The following is an 18,076-nucleotide window of genomic DNA, read 5'->3' as shown; positions in this document are numbered from 1 at the left end:
CCCGCAGCCGCAAAGGCAGCGCCCGCCATCGACGCGCTCGGCCGATCGGCGGGGCGCCCTGCCCGGCGCTGCGCCGCGCAGCCGCGCCCCCCGGAGGTGGAGGCGGGCGGCGGCCATGGCGGCGGAGCAGCGCTACCCGCGGAGCTCCATCGAGGATGACTTCAACTACGGCAGCAACGTGGCCTCGGCCAGCGTCCACATCCGCATGGGTAAGGACTGCGGATGAGTGGGAGAGCCGCACGGCCCCGCCGCAGCCCCCCAAGCGCCTGCGGAGAGGTCCGCGTTGCCCCCAGTGGCGGGGCGGAGAGGGGACGCCGCGCCCCGCGCTCCCGACAGGTGCCTGCGTGACACCCCGGCCGCCTCTGGCCCTGAGCTGCCGCCCGGCTCCGCGCAGTGTTTTAACCTGGCTAAAGGCTGAGAGTGCCGAGCCAGGGCGCTGCTTAGTCCAGGTTAGGCCTGAAGGGTGAGGGGCCGCGGCCGCGAAGGCGTTGTCGTTTAACCGTGAAGGGGGAAGGCCTTCTCCTGAGAGGGGTTACCCCGTGCACCCGGTGCCCTGTGGAGATTCAGATTGATTTTGTTCAGAGTGATGAGTTTCGAAGTCCAGACGTGGCACATGAGGGGCGCAGTCCCTGCAGAGACGCAGTCCCGGAGGTGTTGAGGGAAGCCTGGCCGTGGCGCTTGGTGCCGCGGGCTGTGTGACACGGCGCTCTCCGGCCATAGGTGCTCAGTGCTCTCACAGATCCTTTCCAGCCTTATTCATTCCGGGATTCATAAGTACTGGAATTAGTGACTGTAATTACGGAAGTTTAACCATGAGATTGAAGGACTGGAATTTCTTCTGGGAGGTTTTAGAACTTTTGTTTGTTCCCCCGAAACATTTGGCATGCATTCCATGTTAATCCTCTGTCAGTTAGGTGCATCAGGCACCAGTAACATGATGGAGAAGTGTGCTGTCAGTATAGTGAGGATGGGTGTACATAGGTCTGAAACTAGTCCAAAGTAAATTCCTTTCAAGTGTTTTCTATATTTGACATCATTGTTAATAGTTAAATAATTATGTCCAGGAATAAATACAATTTTGCCATAATACTGTGTCAGGTTTTTAAAGTAAAATGGCTTTTTACTACTTTGTTCTGTGCTTTTTCACTATGACTTTATAACGATTCCTTATGAAAATGAAAACTTGTATCTGATTTACTGTTGAACTTTGAAAGTGAAGTCAAAAGTGGTTTCATTTTTATTTTCCTTTTCCAGCATTTCTGCGAAAGGTCTACAGCATTCTTTCTGTTCAAGTTCTACTGACCACAGTCATAACTGCAATTTTTCTATACTCTACTGGAGTGCAGGCATTTGTTCATGAGAGGTAAATTCTAAGGTGAAATGCAGCAGTTTAGCATGTGTTAGGTATAAATTATGTAACTTGTTGCTACACTTCAATCTTCTTAATCATTCTTATAAGCTGTGTTTTTGTTGCTGTAATAGATACTTTTAAACTTGAATAGGGAGTAACTTTTGTTCTCTGACATTTTCCTCCTTGGTTTACTATGAAAACTATTATTAGCTTTTTTTGTTGTGTTGTTGTTGATTTTAATAAATGTTTTATTAATAGTGCTTATTTCAATATTTATGCTATGCAGGCTTTTACATGAGTTGCAGATCTGATAATTTAAAATTGTCCTGCTTGCTTGGAACTGTTGTGATTTTTCATGTTGGTCCCATTTTTCCTTGGAGGGCTACTTGAATGATTTAGCAATAGTTACTGATCACTACTGATTTTCTTTGGTGCAGTTAGTGCCCATTTTGTTGCATTCAAGTGCTTATGAAAAATAGTTCTCTGAATATGGAGTTCAGAACAGGCAAAACAGTACATATACCTTAATACTCTTAATTTGTGTGGATGGATTTTCTTCTTTGTATGTGCTAATTTTCAGGTAATGGATTACTGGGCAATCTTCAGCTTTAGTATGAAAAAGTTGTCTTTACTTGTGACTGTACTATTTTAACTGATTATCTGTAGTAGTGTGTTTTAAACAGTTTTATTGTAAACTTGCATTACATTTACTTTAGATATCTTTCCCTAGATGATCACTTACAAATTTGAATTTATATAAACTCTTCCACAGTCTAACAGATATTTAAGTTTGATTACTTTTTTTTTAATATGGAATTTTACAGGCCTGCCTTGCTTTTGATATCTGGACTTGGATCTCTGGCTCTAATCGTGGCACTGACCTTCTACAGACACCAGCACCCTGTTAATTTATACCTGCTGTTTGGATTTGTAAGTGTTTAATTAAGTTAAATTATTAATCGATTAATTAATTCAATGTAATAATCCCTGTAATATCTTGCATTGTAATTAATTCCTTGAAACTAAAGGTATGTCATTTGTTTTTCTTGTATTCCTTGAAAGACATCCTCTATATTTATTAAGGTCAGAGTTAGTTTTTGGAGATTCTGTCCAGAGGTTGTTCCTAGATAGCAGGCACTTCAGGTTTCTTTTAGCATCTTTTTAGAAAGAGTGTTAGAACTTGGAACCAGTTTGAGCAGAGGTTATTGCGTGTATGTAGAAATCTATCTGCTCTCATTGTTCTCTTGATGGCAGGGACTTTTTCTATGCAACTGCTCAGTAGGAAAGGAGGAGATATTCCTGTTACCTAAGGCTGTTTAATGGACAGCCTTTAGCAGAGACCCAAACCAGCCATATTATTTATTCCTCCAGTTGTTGTCTTTTTGATGCTAAATTCCGAGCATGTTTCCAACACAGGCAAATCTGTCAGAGCTGTCCTCAATTTTTAGTCTTCTGCCTGATGTTGTGAGTATGTAGATTCAGGCGAATAGTAGCTCTTGGCTATTTTGGATTATGTAGCAAATCAGTCTTGTGAAAAGAAGTCACAGTAGCTCAATTAAAATTTGATGTTTTAAGAGTTGCATAAATTGTATTTGTGATAAAACAGAAAGACGACTTTGCTGTGTAAGTAAACAGATTATTTAAAGGATAAATGTGGTAAGGAAACTGAAGCAGGCACTGTGTTAGACAGCTGTCCAACAAGACATTACAAATGTATTCATTTTATAGCCCCTTGAATAGTTTGTAAGAAGTGTCATAAATGCTGGGCACTTACAGTAGAAAATGTAAGTGATGTTTTTCTGTAGGGATAGTCTCTCACTTATTTTCGCTTTGTATTGTACTTTTTTTATGTAACACAACTTGCAGCCCAGAAGGACAGTGTGATTGCCATTCTCTTGTTAAAAGTTAAACATGTTTTCAAACACAAAGATTTAACAGGAGATCTAATGTTTAATGGTTTGATTTTTTTCTTACCCTTCTGTTTTTTTGGGTTTGCTTTTTGTAGACACTACTGGAAGCACTGACAGTTGCCATTACAGGTAAATAATAGCCATCCTATTGTCTGATTCCATAAAGAATTTGGCAAATTTAATCCATTATATTGTACTAATTGCCATTAGGGTTTTTTAGATGTGACTAAAATGAATCCTGTTTGAAAATTTTAATGGCAGTGATAGGAATTCAGCAAAACCAGGAAATCAAGAGAGAAAACTGAATTCTGATTCAGAAATGGAACTGTATAAACTTGAAGTGAGAAATTAGTTGGGGAATCCATTCTTTCAGTATAGTTGAAAATGTTCTCTTTCATAATGTTCAGCTCTCAGCAGAGCTGATCTTCAAGTTGAAATAGTCCTACCTGCCCCCTCAATTTCCTCAAATGGAATCTAAGTTTGGAGAATTCTATGCTTCATGGTCAGGGTTGAAATGAGGCAGTGTGGGGTCACATCATGCCATCACCTTGAACTATACCTTACAGCATAGGATGAAACCTCTTCATTGTGGCTTATGATCTCCTGAGCTGGGGAAAGGAAAGATAAAGGAGGAAGGAGGGAAGAAGAAGGTTGCACATGTTTCTGCTATCTTTCCCTCCTGTCCCTAATCAAAACTTTGAACCTTTATAGGGGATTGTTTTATTTCCCCCTTGTTTCAGTATAATGAAAAACTCATACGGGTTTTTTTTTCCTTAAGATCTCAGTTATCTGTGCTTAAAATCTTTTCGTTTTGTTTTGTTGCTGTGTTCATAATTCTGACTAGGGAAGTCCTGTTATTTTCATTTAAGAAGCTACAGCTATAAAGTAATTGTCAAACTTAGCCAGTACACGATCCCTGAGTCCTATGAATCATGAATTTGAAATGCAAAGACAAGTTCAGGCATAATTTACTTAATTTTGTTCACAGTTAAGTTTAAATTTCTGTTTCCTCAAAAGATAAATCAACAAACACATAGTGTAGAAGAGTTCTTTAATTGACAGATTACTTTTTCTGTTTATAGTGAGTTTCTGTGATGTCTCCATCGTCTTGCAAGCTTTTATTCTTACTACTGCTGTATTTCTTGGATTGACTGCATATACCTTGCAATCAAAGAGAGACTTCAGCAAATTTGGAGCAGGGTATGTTGTCATATTAATGATTTTTTTTTTAAATTGTTGTTGTTGTTAAGGCTTTGAGTTTTTTTCTTTCTTAAATGAAGCTTTGCAGGTATAGTAAGGAATGCAGGTCAATAGAACCTGCTTCAAGGGAATGGTGAGGGTTATTTATTTAAAATTATTCATTTTACCCAGTTCTGATCCTTGGTAAATTCTTTTCAGTGATAAAGAATCTTAAAACAATTAGAAAACTAGTTTACATGGATTTTTCACTGGGAGAGAAGGCAGATGTTTCAAATCTTTTAAAAAAATGAAGTTAGAACATAACTTTTGACAGCTTTACAAAACTTCTACTGCTGAGACCAGTGAACAGTTGGCATCTAAGAATTCCAGACATTTACTTGCCAAATATATTGTGAAGAGGTTTTAGAAGAAAGGAGGGTGTTTTAAGTCTAAAAGAAAGTATATTATTGGTTACAGTGTAAGTTATTTTCTTTCAGCCTCTTCACTTGTTTGTGGATTTTAATGATCTCGGGTTTCCTGAGGGTAAGATACTTCATGTTCACAGTTAAAAGATATTCACAGAATGACAGAATGGTGTGGGTTGGGAGGGACCTTAAAGATCATCTAGTTCCAGCCGCCCTGCCATGAGCAGGGACACCTTCCACTAAGATCAGTCACTTTTAATGACTTCGAGTGTAACAAAAAGGTTTGGATCAGCCCAGTATAGCTTAATAAAAGAAAATTGTTAACCAGATCCATTACTGTTCTAGATCATGCTGGTGATCATTTAACCACACATTTTCAATTTAGATTTTTGTTAGGTGCTGTTCTTGCCAACATAAAAGGGGTATTTGGATTGACTAACAAAATTTGTCTATTGAGATCCACTACTTGATAAAGAGAATGTGAAGGAGATTTGAGATTTAATTATATTTTGGTTTTCTGGTTCTGCTGTTAATACTCTGGAGACCAGAGCTTCCTCCCTCTTAAGTGGAGGTACTTTTACTCAGTCAGAGATCGTGTGACTGGAGAGTGCATGGAGTAAGAGCACTGAAATATCACCAAAATACTGTGGTTTTGTGTACAGAACACTAAAAGGCTGTGTTTTAAATGTGGCATAGCATTATGTAGGGATTTCAATATTTAAAAAAAATGAAATTCACAAGTATCTTTTTCATTTTTTATCTGCCTCCAGCTGTTTTCCTATAATGAGACAATCGAGTTGGTGTTTGCTGCTGCTGGAGCTCTTCTGTTCTGTGGATTTATGATTTATGACACTCATTTGCTGATGCACACGTTATCCCCTGAAGAGTACATAGTGGCTGCAATCAGTCTCTACTTGGACATCATAAATCTGTTCTTTGACCTGCTGCGTTTTCTGGAGGCATTTAATAAAAAATAGTCAAAAGCAGAGTGGTTTGACTGCAGCACAATTAAAATGAAGTTTATGGATGATCTGTAAACTCAGTAGTTTTGCCTTCTAAAGACTGAATCTTTATTATGTTTGCATTCCATGAATATTGGTCCCTCCTTAGGGGGAAAAATGGCTTTTTACATAGCTACAATTCTTCTCCCAACCATGTGTATTATGTAGTTAACATGCTCTCATCATGTCAGTCACTTTTTTAATCATGTAATTTGCAGTGTAATTAATGATTGAAATTTTGCCAGTTCCTGTTTACTTCAGAGTAAGCTTCCCTGCTCTTCTGTAGCTGCTGAAAATATTTCCTTTGGGATTGATCATTTGTTTATGTACCATGTAAGGGTAGCATGACTTTACCATTGTGCAATGTTTCACTAAGATAATTTTTTTTTAAATTGTTGTTTGGAAAATTGAAATGCTGTCTCTGACAGAAGTACTCTGTCCTAGTTAAGGGCTGTCACTATGAAAGCTGTGAGGGTGTTAAAACAATTAAAGGGAATATTCTTTATTTTAGTACTATTTATTGCCTGTCTTTCAGTGTTCTGAAAAACCATTCAGAGATTGATTATGGCATTTTACCAACTTAGGTATAATAAAACTCACTGTGTGTCAGTAAAAATTGGAAAGCCTTTAGTCTGTTCTTGCGACTGAGGCTGGAGGCCTTGGTGATGCTGAGGAGGGTCGGTGCCGGCAGGGTAGAGGTGCTGTGCCTGCGGCTGCTTCCCAGGCTGTGGGGATGCTGGAGGGGCAGGGAGCGGAGGAACGGTTTGGAAAGGCTTCCTTCCTGTTCAGTACGGGATTGTTTCCGCTCGCCAGGCCTGCCAGTGAGAGCTGGGAGACGAGGAATGCAGAGCTTGGGAAAGGTGCGCGTCCTGCCTGCCCCACGCCGGCACCGGGTGCGCTTTCCCTGAGACAGTCCAGGTACCACCGCAATGGTTTGAGCGAGTGTGGTAATCCCCCTTTGCCTTAGGATTTCATTCAGAACAGCGGGGCGGGAGGGAGCTAAGAAGAAATCCTTGCTTGTTACGCTGTGACGGAGCACAATTCTATCCGCTCTCGCTCCCCGGGCAGGGCCGCGGGGCGGCAGCGCCTGCGCGCCCGCTCCGACACCTACGGCACGGCCCGCCTGCCCCGCGGGGCCGGCCGCTCCGTCTGCGCCTGCGCGGGCGGGACGCGTGGCCTAGCGCGACTGTGCGTGGCGGCCTCGCGCGGAGCAGGTGAGCGGGCCGGGGACCCCCGAGTGCGCGCGGCCCCCCCCGAGTGCGCGCGTCCTCCCCCCCCGAGTGCGCGCGTCCTCCCCCCCCCGAGTGCGCGCGTCCCCCTCCCTGTGCGCGCGTGCCCCCCGTGTGCGCGCGTCCTCCCCCCCCGAGTGCGCGCGTGCCCCCCGAGTGCGCGCGTCCTCCCCCCCCGTGTGCGCGCGTCCCCCCTCAGCCGCTGCCGCTTCCCTCCCCGCAGGACATGGCGAAGAGCCTGAGGAGCAAATGGAGGAGGAAGATGCGGGCGGAGAAGAGGAAGAAGAACGCGCCCAAGGAGCTGGAGAGGCTGAAGAAGATCCTGGGAACCAAAGCGGATGTCATCATGGAGGAGGTCAAGGAGGTGGCGACCGTGCTGCCCCCCGAGAAAGTGCTGGAGCAGAGAGGTGAGCGGGGCTCCGGCTGGTTTTTCCTGCTGCGGTGGCCCAGGTGCGGGAGGTCCTGCGACACTCAACGCCGGGATCGGCGCTGTGGTTGTTACAGGAGGAGAACAGGAAAGCCTGTGTTTTAAAGCTAAAAGCTGGGCCTGGTCATTTCGCAACACTGGCATCCGTATTGCATCCGGTCACTTGCGGAGCAAGGTTGTCAACATTAGGTTTTAGTACGTGTGTGATGTATTGTATGGAGAGACATCTCTGAGAACATCAGGTGAATGAGGACTCACCACTTAGCAGTTGTGCCAATCACAGCGTTATGTTTGCTGCCAAACTGTCCTGATCTGAGGAGCTGCTAAAAAATTGAGGTAGAAGTAGTACGATCCCAGTTTCTGAATACTAATTAGCGTTGCATTGTACACGGTGCAGGAGTGGATGGTATTAGATGTCTACAAATAATGCCATCTTCCTCCTTGTGCCTGGAATTGAATGTAAACTGCAGAGGAAGTAACCCAGGAAGGGGAAACAAAGGTTTTAAACAGCTGCATACTGGATGGGAGTCAGAAGGACACCTCCTTTTTCCAAAACTGACATCCAGAGTAGATCATGGTCTTTTTTTGAGTCTCTAATTTGTGCCACTTAAAATGTTCTGCTACTGGAATGGAAATAGAATGGTATAAAAAAAATACTTGTCCAATTAAGGTTAGCTTCAAGTATAATCTGTAATTTTATCCATGGCTCAGATGTATCCTACAAACCAGGCATAAAAGTTATTCTTTAAGGGTTGATTAGAATTGAATTTCCAGAATGTTTTAGAACATTGTCAGACTTCTGATGCTGAAGTTGAAGGAGAAATCACTGCCTTAAACCTAGTTTCTGATAGCATGGCTGTCTGTAATTTTTGCACCTCCTTCCAACTCTGCTGGCAACTTCTCTACAGGTGGCCAATTTCACTTGGCTTTTGCAGAGATAGCAGCCTCAGAAATACCTAAGAAAATATGTATTTCACAAAACAGCTACCAGTTTGTGAAAATAATGGTGTTTTCTTTGGGAGGGCTTTTCAGGACTAAGTGTGAACACAAAGGAGCTCACATTGCCAAGTGTTACGAGAACTGAAGTAGATAAAATTTCACCCATAATATGTACTTCCTGCAGACAGATAAATAATTTTCCAGCCAAGAAAGTATATAGGTATATCTTACAGATGTCTTACTCTATTATTTTAGGGTATTGTTTACAGCACACTAATAATTTTTTTTTCAGTTTTTCTTCTTAAGAAAAAAATAATATAAGGTCTGCCATGCTGGATAGGCTTTTGGTTCTGCTGCCAGGCCCCATGCTGATTCTCTGGTGATTGCAAGTATTTGCAAGCCCCCCAATTTAGGGTTCTATAAGCACGTCTCTGGTGCAGATTCCTGTAGACTGTCAGCCTCAACTGTTGAAGCAGCATGTTGGCCTTTTCCTCGTGAGCTTTGTCTCCCAACATCAGACAAGCACTACATAAAAGTCTTTTTTCCTCTCCATAAAACTTGTGGTAAGGGCTTCAGTTGCACACATATGGTTTGGAAACAAGGTTGGAAGGAAATTACAGAGCAGAGTTGCAGTCACTACTTAGCAAGGTGTTCCTCTTGCTCTTTCTTATCTCACCAAGACATGACATTCATGGGGTGCTGGGCAGCTGGGGACGCCGTGCTTGGGAGTGCCTGTGTCATGGGCAGTCTTCCTCATCACAGAGATTGATCCTCTCTTGGTGCCTGTAAATGTGTTAGACCTGATGTCGTGCTCACTCCTTGAGGCAAGTGTGGCATCACTGGCTGATACTTACTGCTGTCATGGTATTTCACCTTTTCTCCTTACTATTCTTTTTACTTCTATTCATCTTCCACTCAGAATAAATTTTTAGAGGAGATCTCAAACATTACATCCTAAAAAGTGTGTAATTGTGCATATCTTTCAGTAAGCCTATGGTTTCATGCATGTTTCCGTGATGGATTATACAATGTTCTTAGACACAGGATTAGAACAGATTGCAGATGAAAGAATAAGATGCTTTGCCCAGACGTGGCCTTTAGGAAAAATATTGCACATCTACTATCAGCTGTTGAAGTTCCTGGGTTGCAGTTACATTGGTTTGGAAAGTGCTTTCCGTTTATAAACCCATCAGTTCTCTATGTAAATACTGTTGTGTCTAGGGATATTTGTGTCATTTGGGGGAATCTAGTGACAAAATAGCTTCTATGAAGTGGATGCAGATATTTTACTCACTAAAAATACCTTTAATTTTCAGATGACTGCAAAATGGAGGTGGATAATAAACGAAACAAAAAAACTCTTCTAGACCAGCATGGACAGTACCCAATATGGATGAATTCCAGGCAAAAAAAGAAGCTTAAGGCTCAGCGTGTTAAAGGGAAAAAAAAATCAAAATTGGCCAAAGGCCTCGTCTGGTAAAATCAGTTTTGTAAAGATCATGAATATTTTATTTAACAAAATAAATTTTCCACATAAGTTCATGAAATTTTGTCCTTGGTCACTGCGTATAATTTATTGTATTGAATGATTTTTTGAAGAGACTATTTGGCCAGCAAATGATGAAAGAAATTACAGCTTGGTGTCTGCCAAACTTAAAAAGTAAGCTGAGTGCCTTTGAATAGACTAATTGTGTGTGGTTATCTGTTTTCTTGGGAGGGTGAGGGCTTCATTTTTTATACTATGAGCACCAAAAACTGTAAAGTACCTAAAAGTAATTAAACCAAGTGTTTTTGTACTGTGGTCTTTGTCAGTGTAACTTGTCTTTTAGTAAATACAGCCAAAGGAATCTGTAGACACACAGTATCCTTTAAATCTTTGTGTAAAATTTGTTGCACTGACTTGTGTTGCTTGTAACATCTGATAATTAACAAAAATATATTTTCATGTGTAACTCCAAAATTTTTATGCTGAAACAACACCAGGGACTCATGAAAATTCTGCAAGTAAGATGAGAAAGTGTCTGATGTAAGTTCACAAAGAGAACAACAAAATATTTCATTGCTGTCTGCAGCAGAAATATTGCAGGAACTAAATAAGTGAAAGCACAACTCATTTTATTATTAAAATGAGAGAACACAAATGCACAGAATGGAAATAAAACCGTTTTATTTAAGATCTTTTCCACGTTTTAGTAAAGTAAATGAGAATTTTGCTTTCCATCTGTATTTTCAGTAGCCTTTTATTCCTTTTAAAATGGTACTTACCTATCCTGCCTTACAGTGTGTGCATAGGATAAAATCCTGCATGATTGTGTAACAGATGCCATTTATGTGATTAGCTACTTTTGGGTGCATATCACTTGTCAATGACATGTGATGACAGATGCAAGGGTTAGTGGCCCTGAAAGTTTGTGTTTTTAAAATGTCTCTCATTTCAAGGATGGAAATAGTTACAGTACCAATGCTGCAGTATGTTGCCTTTTCAAGTACCAGGTATGGGTACATTGCATAACCTTTGTCCAGCTTCATGCAAGATGAGATCCATGTTCTGCAATTACCCACAAAGTGTGATTTGTATCCATTGTGATAACTTGGGCATAGGAAAGAAGATCTAGTCTTTTAATTACACTGTGTTGTAGTATGCTGAAGTCTGGTAAGATGAGCCCAGTGTGATAGAAAACTAAGTTTTTCTGGAAAAATACTGTGTGTTTATTAGTATTGTTAGGGGAAATATACATAAAAAAACTACAACGACGTTAAAGGAAAAACCAATGTGTCTTCTATTTTCACATTAACAGTTGATGTCTTGGTAAGATATATAGGTCACATTACCAAATTATATGCAATTAATAACTTTGTATTTTAAAAATACCTCCATTAAGTTGATAAAAACAGCTGCTGCTATGAATTTTTTTGGTCTTACTAGATAAATGGATCTAGATTTTGGTATCAAACTTATCTAAATGTTAGCATGTAGATAAGGACTACTTTAAAATTGATTCATGTGGAGGAAACTGTTTATGAATGTGTTTAACCAGGAATGGAATGGAATGAACAGTCAGATTGTATTTAGTTACTGTTGTGATGATGTAGGCTTTACTTTGCTTAGTACATGCTTTGGGGAATTGAGGAGGGGAGCTTCTTGAGCTTAAATGTGAGAAAACAATTGGTTTTTTTTTCTATAAAGTAAGCACAGTGCTATTTTTGACGTGTTTGTAAATCAGATGACTTTCAAGCAGCTCCTGATGGGAAAGCAGGCTGCTTTTCCTGAGTGGAGATTATTAAACTGGCCAAGTTTCCCTATTTAGATGTACAGCTTCAGAGTCAGTTTATTCTTTAGGTGCACAGCCATCATCTGCCTCATCTTCATCGGCCTGCCGCTGCTGCGCTGGCCTTACGCTGTCCTCTCTCCGGAGCTGTTTCACTGCTTCCTCTATGAGAGAAAATTACCTCCACAACTGAATAGTCTTGCTTATCTGTGCTTTGATGACCTAACCCTGAGCTTTGTTGTATAGATTTATTAGTCAGCTGCTTTTGTGACCAGATTAGGAATTTGAATCTTAAGTGAAAGACGGCAGACGCTGCACTGGTGTTTTATTTAGAAGTTGCTTCCTTCCTGTACCAATACTGGCTGTGTGAGGTATTTCCTTCATGGTGTCCGGGATAAAGTCAAACATGTTCACTTAAACTACAGATATTTTAAGACATCCTGTTTGATTTTTGAGGTGAAATGGAGGATAAGGAAGGAATAAACGCGGTCTTTACTGGAATAGAGCTCTTAGTCTAGTACCAGTGTATTGTGTACAATGTCATACCTCACTCGGGTGAGGCAGAGCTCTCTGTGGGCCGGGAAGTATTTTTGAGAGCTGTTTGGGTGGGATCTGTAATCCAGGCTAAAAGCTTGCTTGTAGACAGACAGCAGGAACCTGGCTAAACATGCAGCATGGATGTAACCAGGGGCTGTGACATGGATACAGCAGGGAAATTCTACTTTCTGGGATTTGAGTATTTATTACATGTGGATACTGTAATTTTGTATTTGGAATTTGTTTTGACCAACTCTATTTTTTGAATGGAAATACCAAATTATTTAGTTGCCTTTGAGTATTTGATTCATACTGCTGAATCTAAAACATGTTTCTGTTTGAGTTGATGGAAAAATCCGTGTTTCCTTCCAATAGAAATCCATTTAAGCATAATTGGTTTTGACTGAAATACATATTTTAAAAGTCCACAGAGGGATTTTCAAAGAAGTAACTGATCTGCTTCTGAACAGCATTCTAATAATATCATAATTCATTTGTCTTTACATAAAAAATGTTCTTTAGGTTGGGATTGAGGGAGAAAACGTTGTTGATTAAATAAACTGATGAAAATCTAAAAGTATATAACTTAAATGGCACTGTCAAAGTTGTGGTGGTTGTTTTTTTTTTTTTTTTTTTAATTCTGTGTTGTTATGAAACTGCTCTGTTGCAACTTTCTGCCACCTACCTGCAGAGTTCTGTGGTAACTGTACATCCCGGACCTACATACAGAAGACAGAGGAAGTAATGCAGGTACTTTTGAACTACATGCAGAAAAGCCAGCGCTGAAAGAATTAAATTCTGTCATTTTATTTAAATGTTTATGTGCATAAGATGTGTGTGTATTCATTGCGTATAAAAATTGCATTAGCAAATTGCTGAATGTCCTGCAGATTGTTGGCAGTTTCTTAGGAAGATGATAAGGTCTGCCCTTTTTGACCTAGTGTGTAGGACTTGATTTTTGAAGTGAATTATTTCAGATGCCTAAAATAACTGGCAGCACTGATGGTTCAGTTCCTGGGCATTTCTAGTAACTCATTCCTGCCCTGGGGCACCTCTGCACTGTGTAGTCAAATCGGTTAGGGGACCAGTTAGCTAAGATACACTGAAAATATTCTTCTTTTCCCCATTTTTTTCAGCTGGATCCTCTTGCAGCCTTACTGTACAAAAAGCAGCGTCAGTAGGAGGCAGTACAAGACCAGGAAGAAAGACCAGTCTGGTGAAGGCAGGGCTGTGTCAGGCTGTCCTGGTTCATGAGCCACCTCTCCTCCTGTGGCATTAGTGCCTCTTGGTGAGGCCACTGTGCAGTACAGCATTGTGAAGGGGGAGAGAATTCTGGAGACAGGTCAAGCCAAGTGCATTGAATGGGGGTTTTGAAAGTCTTTCTCAATGAAGGGCATAGTATTGGAGTCTTACCTACAGCCAACACTGTGGTTATAGAGGATGCTAAATATAGTTTGGGGCTGCTTAGTACTGGAGGAAGAATGTCATGGCCATATGGTACAAAATGGTCTCCTCATATGTGGTCACAACTTCATAAACAACAAAAGGAGACCTGTACAAAGGCTTTATAGTGCATGTCTGTTTCTATTAGTCTACCTTTCCCTCCTGCTGCCTGAACAGTTGCATGGGTTCTGACTTTGATGGAAGCTGGATATCTGATCTGTAGTGTGAACGCGTCTGGTGTCAGACATTAGGAGACTGTAGCCTTAGCGTGCACAAATCTGAGTGGTGCAAAGCAATCTGCTGCTCAGGGTGGCATAGTCTGAATTGAGCTATGGCATTTGTGGGATGAGACTGAAGCACAGCGATGCATTGCTCTTTTAAGGCCATGGTTTTGCCATCAATTTTGACTTGCCTAGGAGTGAAGTTTCAGGGCAGGACTGACTGAGCCATCTGAGAGCTTACTGCTGCAGGAAGAGGCTCTTTTCAGCTTTTTCCTTTCCCTTCTCCAGCTGCATTGTCCAACTCCAATTCCTACTTCAGAAGAAAGACATTGAGATTTTTTGTTTCCAAGTTAAAAGTGAGAAAGAACTAACAACTTCCTTCTGTCAATAAACACTGCACAGTTGTGACAAGCCCACCATTTTCACTGCCATTTTATTCTTCCTATACTACTACAGTTTTCTGAACTCTACCTAATCAATAGTGACAGAATTTAAAGGAAAAGAGAAGGCATAATAGGAAGGGGATATTTGCACTGTTTCCTCTCTCATCTCAATCATTTACGCATTGCTCTTTCAGGTCATTAATCTTTCTCATGCTCATGTATCAATATAAAAGGTCTGAAATGTTAGGAACAGTACATGGAGTGGCAAAGGATGGTTGTATATCAAGGGTCCTATGCAAGGCATCATGAGGACTGCTTATGAAGTGCTTGTATATTCAGAGTAAACTGACTTCCTCTGTTTTCAATCTAGTCAGCTATTAGGAGGCTGTGAAAGTTACTTATCTTCTTGTTTGGTAAACTATTACCTAGTATATTTTCTCTCTAACTACAGTTAATTTTCTTCCAAGGCTTTTAAAGTCTGAGTGCAGATTTTACAGCATCTTTAACCTTTTGCCTTTAACCAGAAGTTGGGTTTGTGGATAGTATTTCAGGAAACAAAGGTGCATTTGTTGTCTCAGGATGGCTCATCTGACTCAGCCCAGCTGGTCCATTCATACATTCACTTTATGTGAAACGTATAATATCTCTCTTTTGAAAGGTGACAAATTCATAACGTATAGGTACAACAGCTATTCCATGTTACAGCTTGCTACCTTGAGTCTTTAAAAAATTACTTTGACAATAGATCTTCTGTAAATTTAGCTTTGGTGGATTCTCATGTCTGTGTTTGAAACAAGAACTTTTTTGATCTACCGATTGTGCTTCTGTTAAGCTACCATCTTGCTTCTGCAAAATATGACAGAACTTGGTGCAGATCAGATCAGAGCTGCAGTTTGTCTTGCAACAGAATGCAAAGCATTTCTATGAAAGCTTAGAAGGGCTCAGTGACAGCAGCACCTTGATTGTAGTCTCTTGGGTTTAGTTCATCACCACTGCTGCTACTGAATAGCCTCAACGCAAATGCAAAATTTGAGTTAGTTCCCTTAATATGTGCAAAAAGTTATTTAAAACTAAATTGTTTGTGAGAACTAAGAAAGGTGGGATACACTGCTTTTTCTAAACTTGTTGCATCCCCTTGGAATGTGGTATTATTAGAGGATGTACAGGAAGAAGCTGGGAACTGAAGTGCACCAGGTTATGTGCAAAGCTGATGGTGGAGCTGCGAAGTGACCCATCCGAAGCGCAGCTGGGTCCCCTCAGACACTTAGATTGTTTTTTTCTCTCCTCAATGTCTTTAAGTCTGCCTGAATTCTTGTGGAAAAAACTAAAAAATTGGCAACACTTTAGAGCAAATGCAGCCGTAGTGTGATTTACTTGCGGTTGCTGGAACCGCTCATCCATGTCTTGGCTGCTACTGTGTTGAAGAGAAAAAAATGTTTGATTCCTTGAGTGTGAGACCAGTGTGTACGATCATCCATGGGAGAGGTTACAGGTTGGTCTGTTGATGTAATAACTTCAGGAACTATTGCTTCAATGTAGGGCACAGTGTGTTTATACACAGGCACTTGTGATTTTATCCATCACTTTTAAAGAGGTAAAGTGTCAAGCACTAGGCTTTTTCTCTTGGGGGAGAAGATTGCATGTGGATTTTTTTGTTATTTTGCTTGCTGTTTAAAATAATACTAATCTGCTAAGCCCTCTATGTGTCCAGAATTTTAGAAATACTGTTATAAAATTAAAACCAAAATTTGCATTCTGTTTCCTTAGGCAACCAGAAAGTTGTTAACAGCCAATGTGTGTCCTTAATACATGCTATCAAATCTTCAGAATATCATATCCCCTGCTAATTGTCGAGATTGGAATTTGAGGAAATTGTAGGGTTTGGGGTTTTTTGAGTTCCTTTCCCCCATGGAAGAATAGTTTTTTGTTGAGCTCCTTAACGAGCTCCTGACAGAAGCCCTTAGCAGTGGGAAGTGAATCTGTACTTCCCCAACTGGTGATTGCCCTGTGACAGCGATGGGAGGAGGACAGAGGGCAAAATCTGTCACACAATGTGTTTCCATCTCAGCATTTCATTGTCCACAACAGCATCACCCAAATTCACTGGCGGTGAGACTGGGTTATCCCTCGTCGTGCTCAATGGCAACAACTTCTACCGTGTCATTGCCGTCACTCACATTCAGCAGCGGCACAGATGGCACGAGCTGGTGGCTTCGCTCCATTTCCCCCTGGTTGTATCGGTGGCAGGGCTAACCGGGCCCGTCTGGGCGCTGGGAGAAGGCGGCGGCGCCTCCCGGCAGGAGCGATCCCGGCGGGACGCGGCTGGGCGGGCGGGAGCGCGCGTGCCGGGGCAGCCATGCCCGCCAGGGGGCGCCGCCGGCGGCGGGAGCGCGCAGGGCCCGGCAAAGGGCGCCGGCTCCGTGTGGAGCGGGCCCGGGAGTGTCCCCGGAGCGGCCCCGGAGTGTCCCCGGAGCGGCCCCGGAGTGTCCCCGGAGCGGCCCCGGAGTGTCCCCGGAGCGGCCCCGGAGTGTCCCCGGCCCACGGGCCCTGTGAGGAATCGCGCCGCCAGCACCCTGTGCCATTTGTTTCGTGCACGGGCCGTGCGGTACCTGCGGAAAGGCGCGGTGCCGTCCGTGCCTGGGGCAGAGCCGTGCCTGGGGCAGAGCCGTGCCTGGGGCAGAGCCGTGCCCGGGCAGAGCCGTGCCGGGGCAGAGCCGGGGGCAGAGCCGTGCCTGGGGCAGAGCCGGGGGCAGAGCCGTGCCCGGGCAGAGCCGTGCCGGGGCAGAGCCGTACCTGGGCAGAGCCGGGGGCAGAGCCGTGCCGGGGCAGAGCCGTGCCTGGGGCAGAGCCGTGCCGGGGCAGAGCCGTACCTGGGCAGAGCCGGGGGCAGAGCCGGAGGCAGAGCCGTGCCGGGGCAGAGCCGTGCCGGGGCAGAGCCGTGCCCGGGCAGAGCCGTGCCGGGAGCAGAGCCGTGCCCGGGCAGAGCCGGGGGCAGAGCCGTGCCGGGGCAGAGCCGTGCCGGGGCAGAGCCGTGCCCGGGCAGAGCCGTGCCGGGAGCAGAGCCGTGCCCGGGCAGAGCCGGGGGCAGAGCCGTGCCGGGGCAGAGCCGTGCCGGGGCAGAGCCGTGCCCGGGCAGAGCCGTGCCCGGGCAGAGCCGTGCCGGGGCAGAGCCGGGGGCAGAGCCGGGGCAGAGCCGTGCCGGGGCAGAGCCGTGCCGGGGCAGAGCCGTGCCGGGGCAGAGCCGTGCCGGGGGCAGAGCCGGGGGCAGAGCCGTGCCGGGGCAGAGCCGTGCCCGGGCAGAGCCCGGCTCGCTGTGCCGTGGGTATGCCCAGCGCTGCTGGGCTCCGCGCTTCCCACCCGCCTGAAAAGCTGCTGGAAGCACAGTCACATTCTCTGTCCCAGTAAGGAGCGGCATTTAAATGTCTAAAACCACTTGATGCTTTCACTGATGATGTGTTTATAACCGAGTGCAGTTATTCTCTAAAAATATACTAAAACTGCTACTTCATGAAAATGCTTCCCCAGTCTAATTTTTTTTTTCCCTTAAACATGTCATGTTTCCAGGGAAGTGCACAAAGGGATCCATGACTTTTTCTGATGTATAGTGTTTTGTGTTTAAAAGGAAGGCTCTTTAAAAGCCTCTTATCAATCAACTGAAGCATTTTAATGACAATTTCAGAAACTCAGTGGAAAGAGAGTTGTTTTATATCTGCTTGTTTTATTTGCATTTAAAAATCTCCACGTGGTGATTTCAGCTAAGGT

General features: G+C 43.3%; 3 protein-coding genes across 5 annotated transcripts; 2 read left to right on the top strand and 1 right to left on the bottom strand.

Moving 5' to 3' along the window:
- Positions 1 to 50: 50 nt before the first annotated feature.
- Positions 51 to 5,903, top strand: TMBIM4 (transmembrane BAX inhibitor motif containing 4). 2 transcript variants are annotated; one of them, XM_064419413.1, is made up of 7 exons: positions 51 to 209; positions 1,255 to 1,363; positions 2,176 to 2,281; positions 3,357 to 3,390; positions 4,344 to 4,461; positions 4,938 to 4,983; positions 5,636 to 5,903. In XM_064419413.1, the coding sequence occupies exons 1-7, from the start codon at positions 116 to 118 to the stop codon at positions 5,840 to 5,842; spliced, it is 714 nt and encodes a 237-aa protein (XP_064275483.1). In that variant the 5' UTR covers positions 51 to 115; the 3' UTR covers positions 5,843 to 5,903. The 2 variants fall into 2 exon arrangements, with proteins under 2 accessions (XP_064275483.1, XP_064275484.1); XM_064419414.1 differs by lacking the exon at positions 4,938 to 4,983.
- A 738-nt stretch (positions 5,904 to 6,641) lies between these two features.
- Positions 6,642 to 10,635, top strand: LLPH (LLP homolog, long-term synaptic facilitation factor). Of its 2 annotated transcripts, none has more exons than XM_064419416.1 (3): positions 6,642 to 6,784; positions 7,319 to 7,502; positions 9,778 to 10,635. In XM_064419416.1, the coding sequence occupies exons 2-3, from the start codon at positions 7,322 to 7,324 to the stop codon at positions 9,939 to 9,941; spliced, it is 345 nt and encodes a 114-aa protein (XP_064275486.1). In that variant the 5' UTR covers positions 6,642 to 6,784; positions 7,319 to 7,321; the 3' UTR covers positions 9,942 to 10,635. The 2 variants fall into 2 exon arrangements, with proteins under 2 accessions (XP_064275486.1, XP_064275485.1); XM_064419415.1 differs by lacking the exon at positions 6,642 to 6,784 and adding an exon at positions 6,875 to 7,080.
- Positions 10,636 to 16,493: 5,858 nt separating this feature from the next.
- On the bottom strand, positions 16,494 to 17,729 carry LOC135301205 (formin-2-like). The gene has a single exon (XM_064421544.1). It carries the CDS (start codon positions 17,727 to 17,729, stop codon positions 16,494 to 16,496), a length of 1,236 nt encoding a protein of 411 aa, XP_064277614.1.
- Positions 17,730 to 18,076: the final 347 nt, after the last annotated feature.

This window comes from Passer domesticus, chromosome 5 (genome assembly GCF_036417665.1).
Source record: "Passer domesticus isolate bPasDom1 chromosome 5, bPasDom1.hap1, whole genome shotgun sequence".
Classification (NCBI taxonomy): Eukaryota; Metazoa; Chordata; class Aves; order Passeriformes; family Passeridae; genus Passer; species Passer domesticus.
This window is presented reverse-complemented; position numbering and strand designations above follow the sequence as displayed.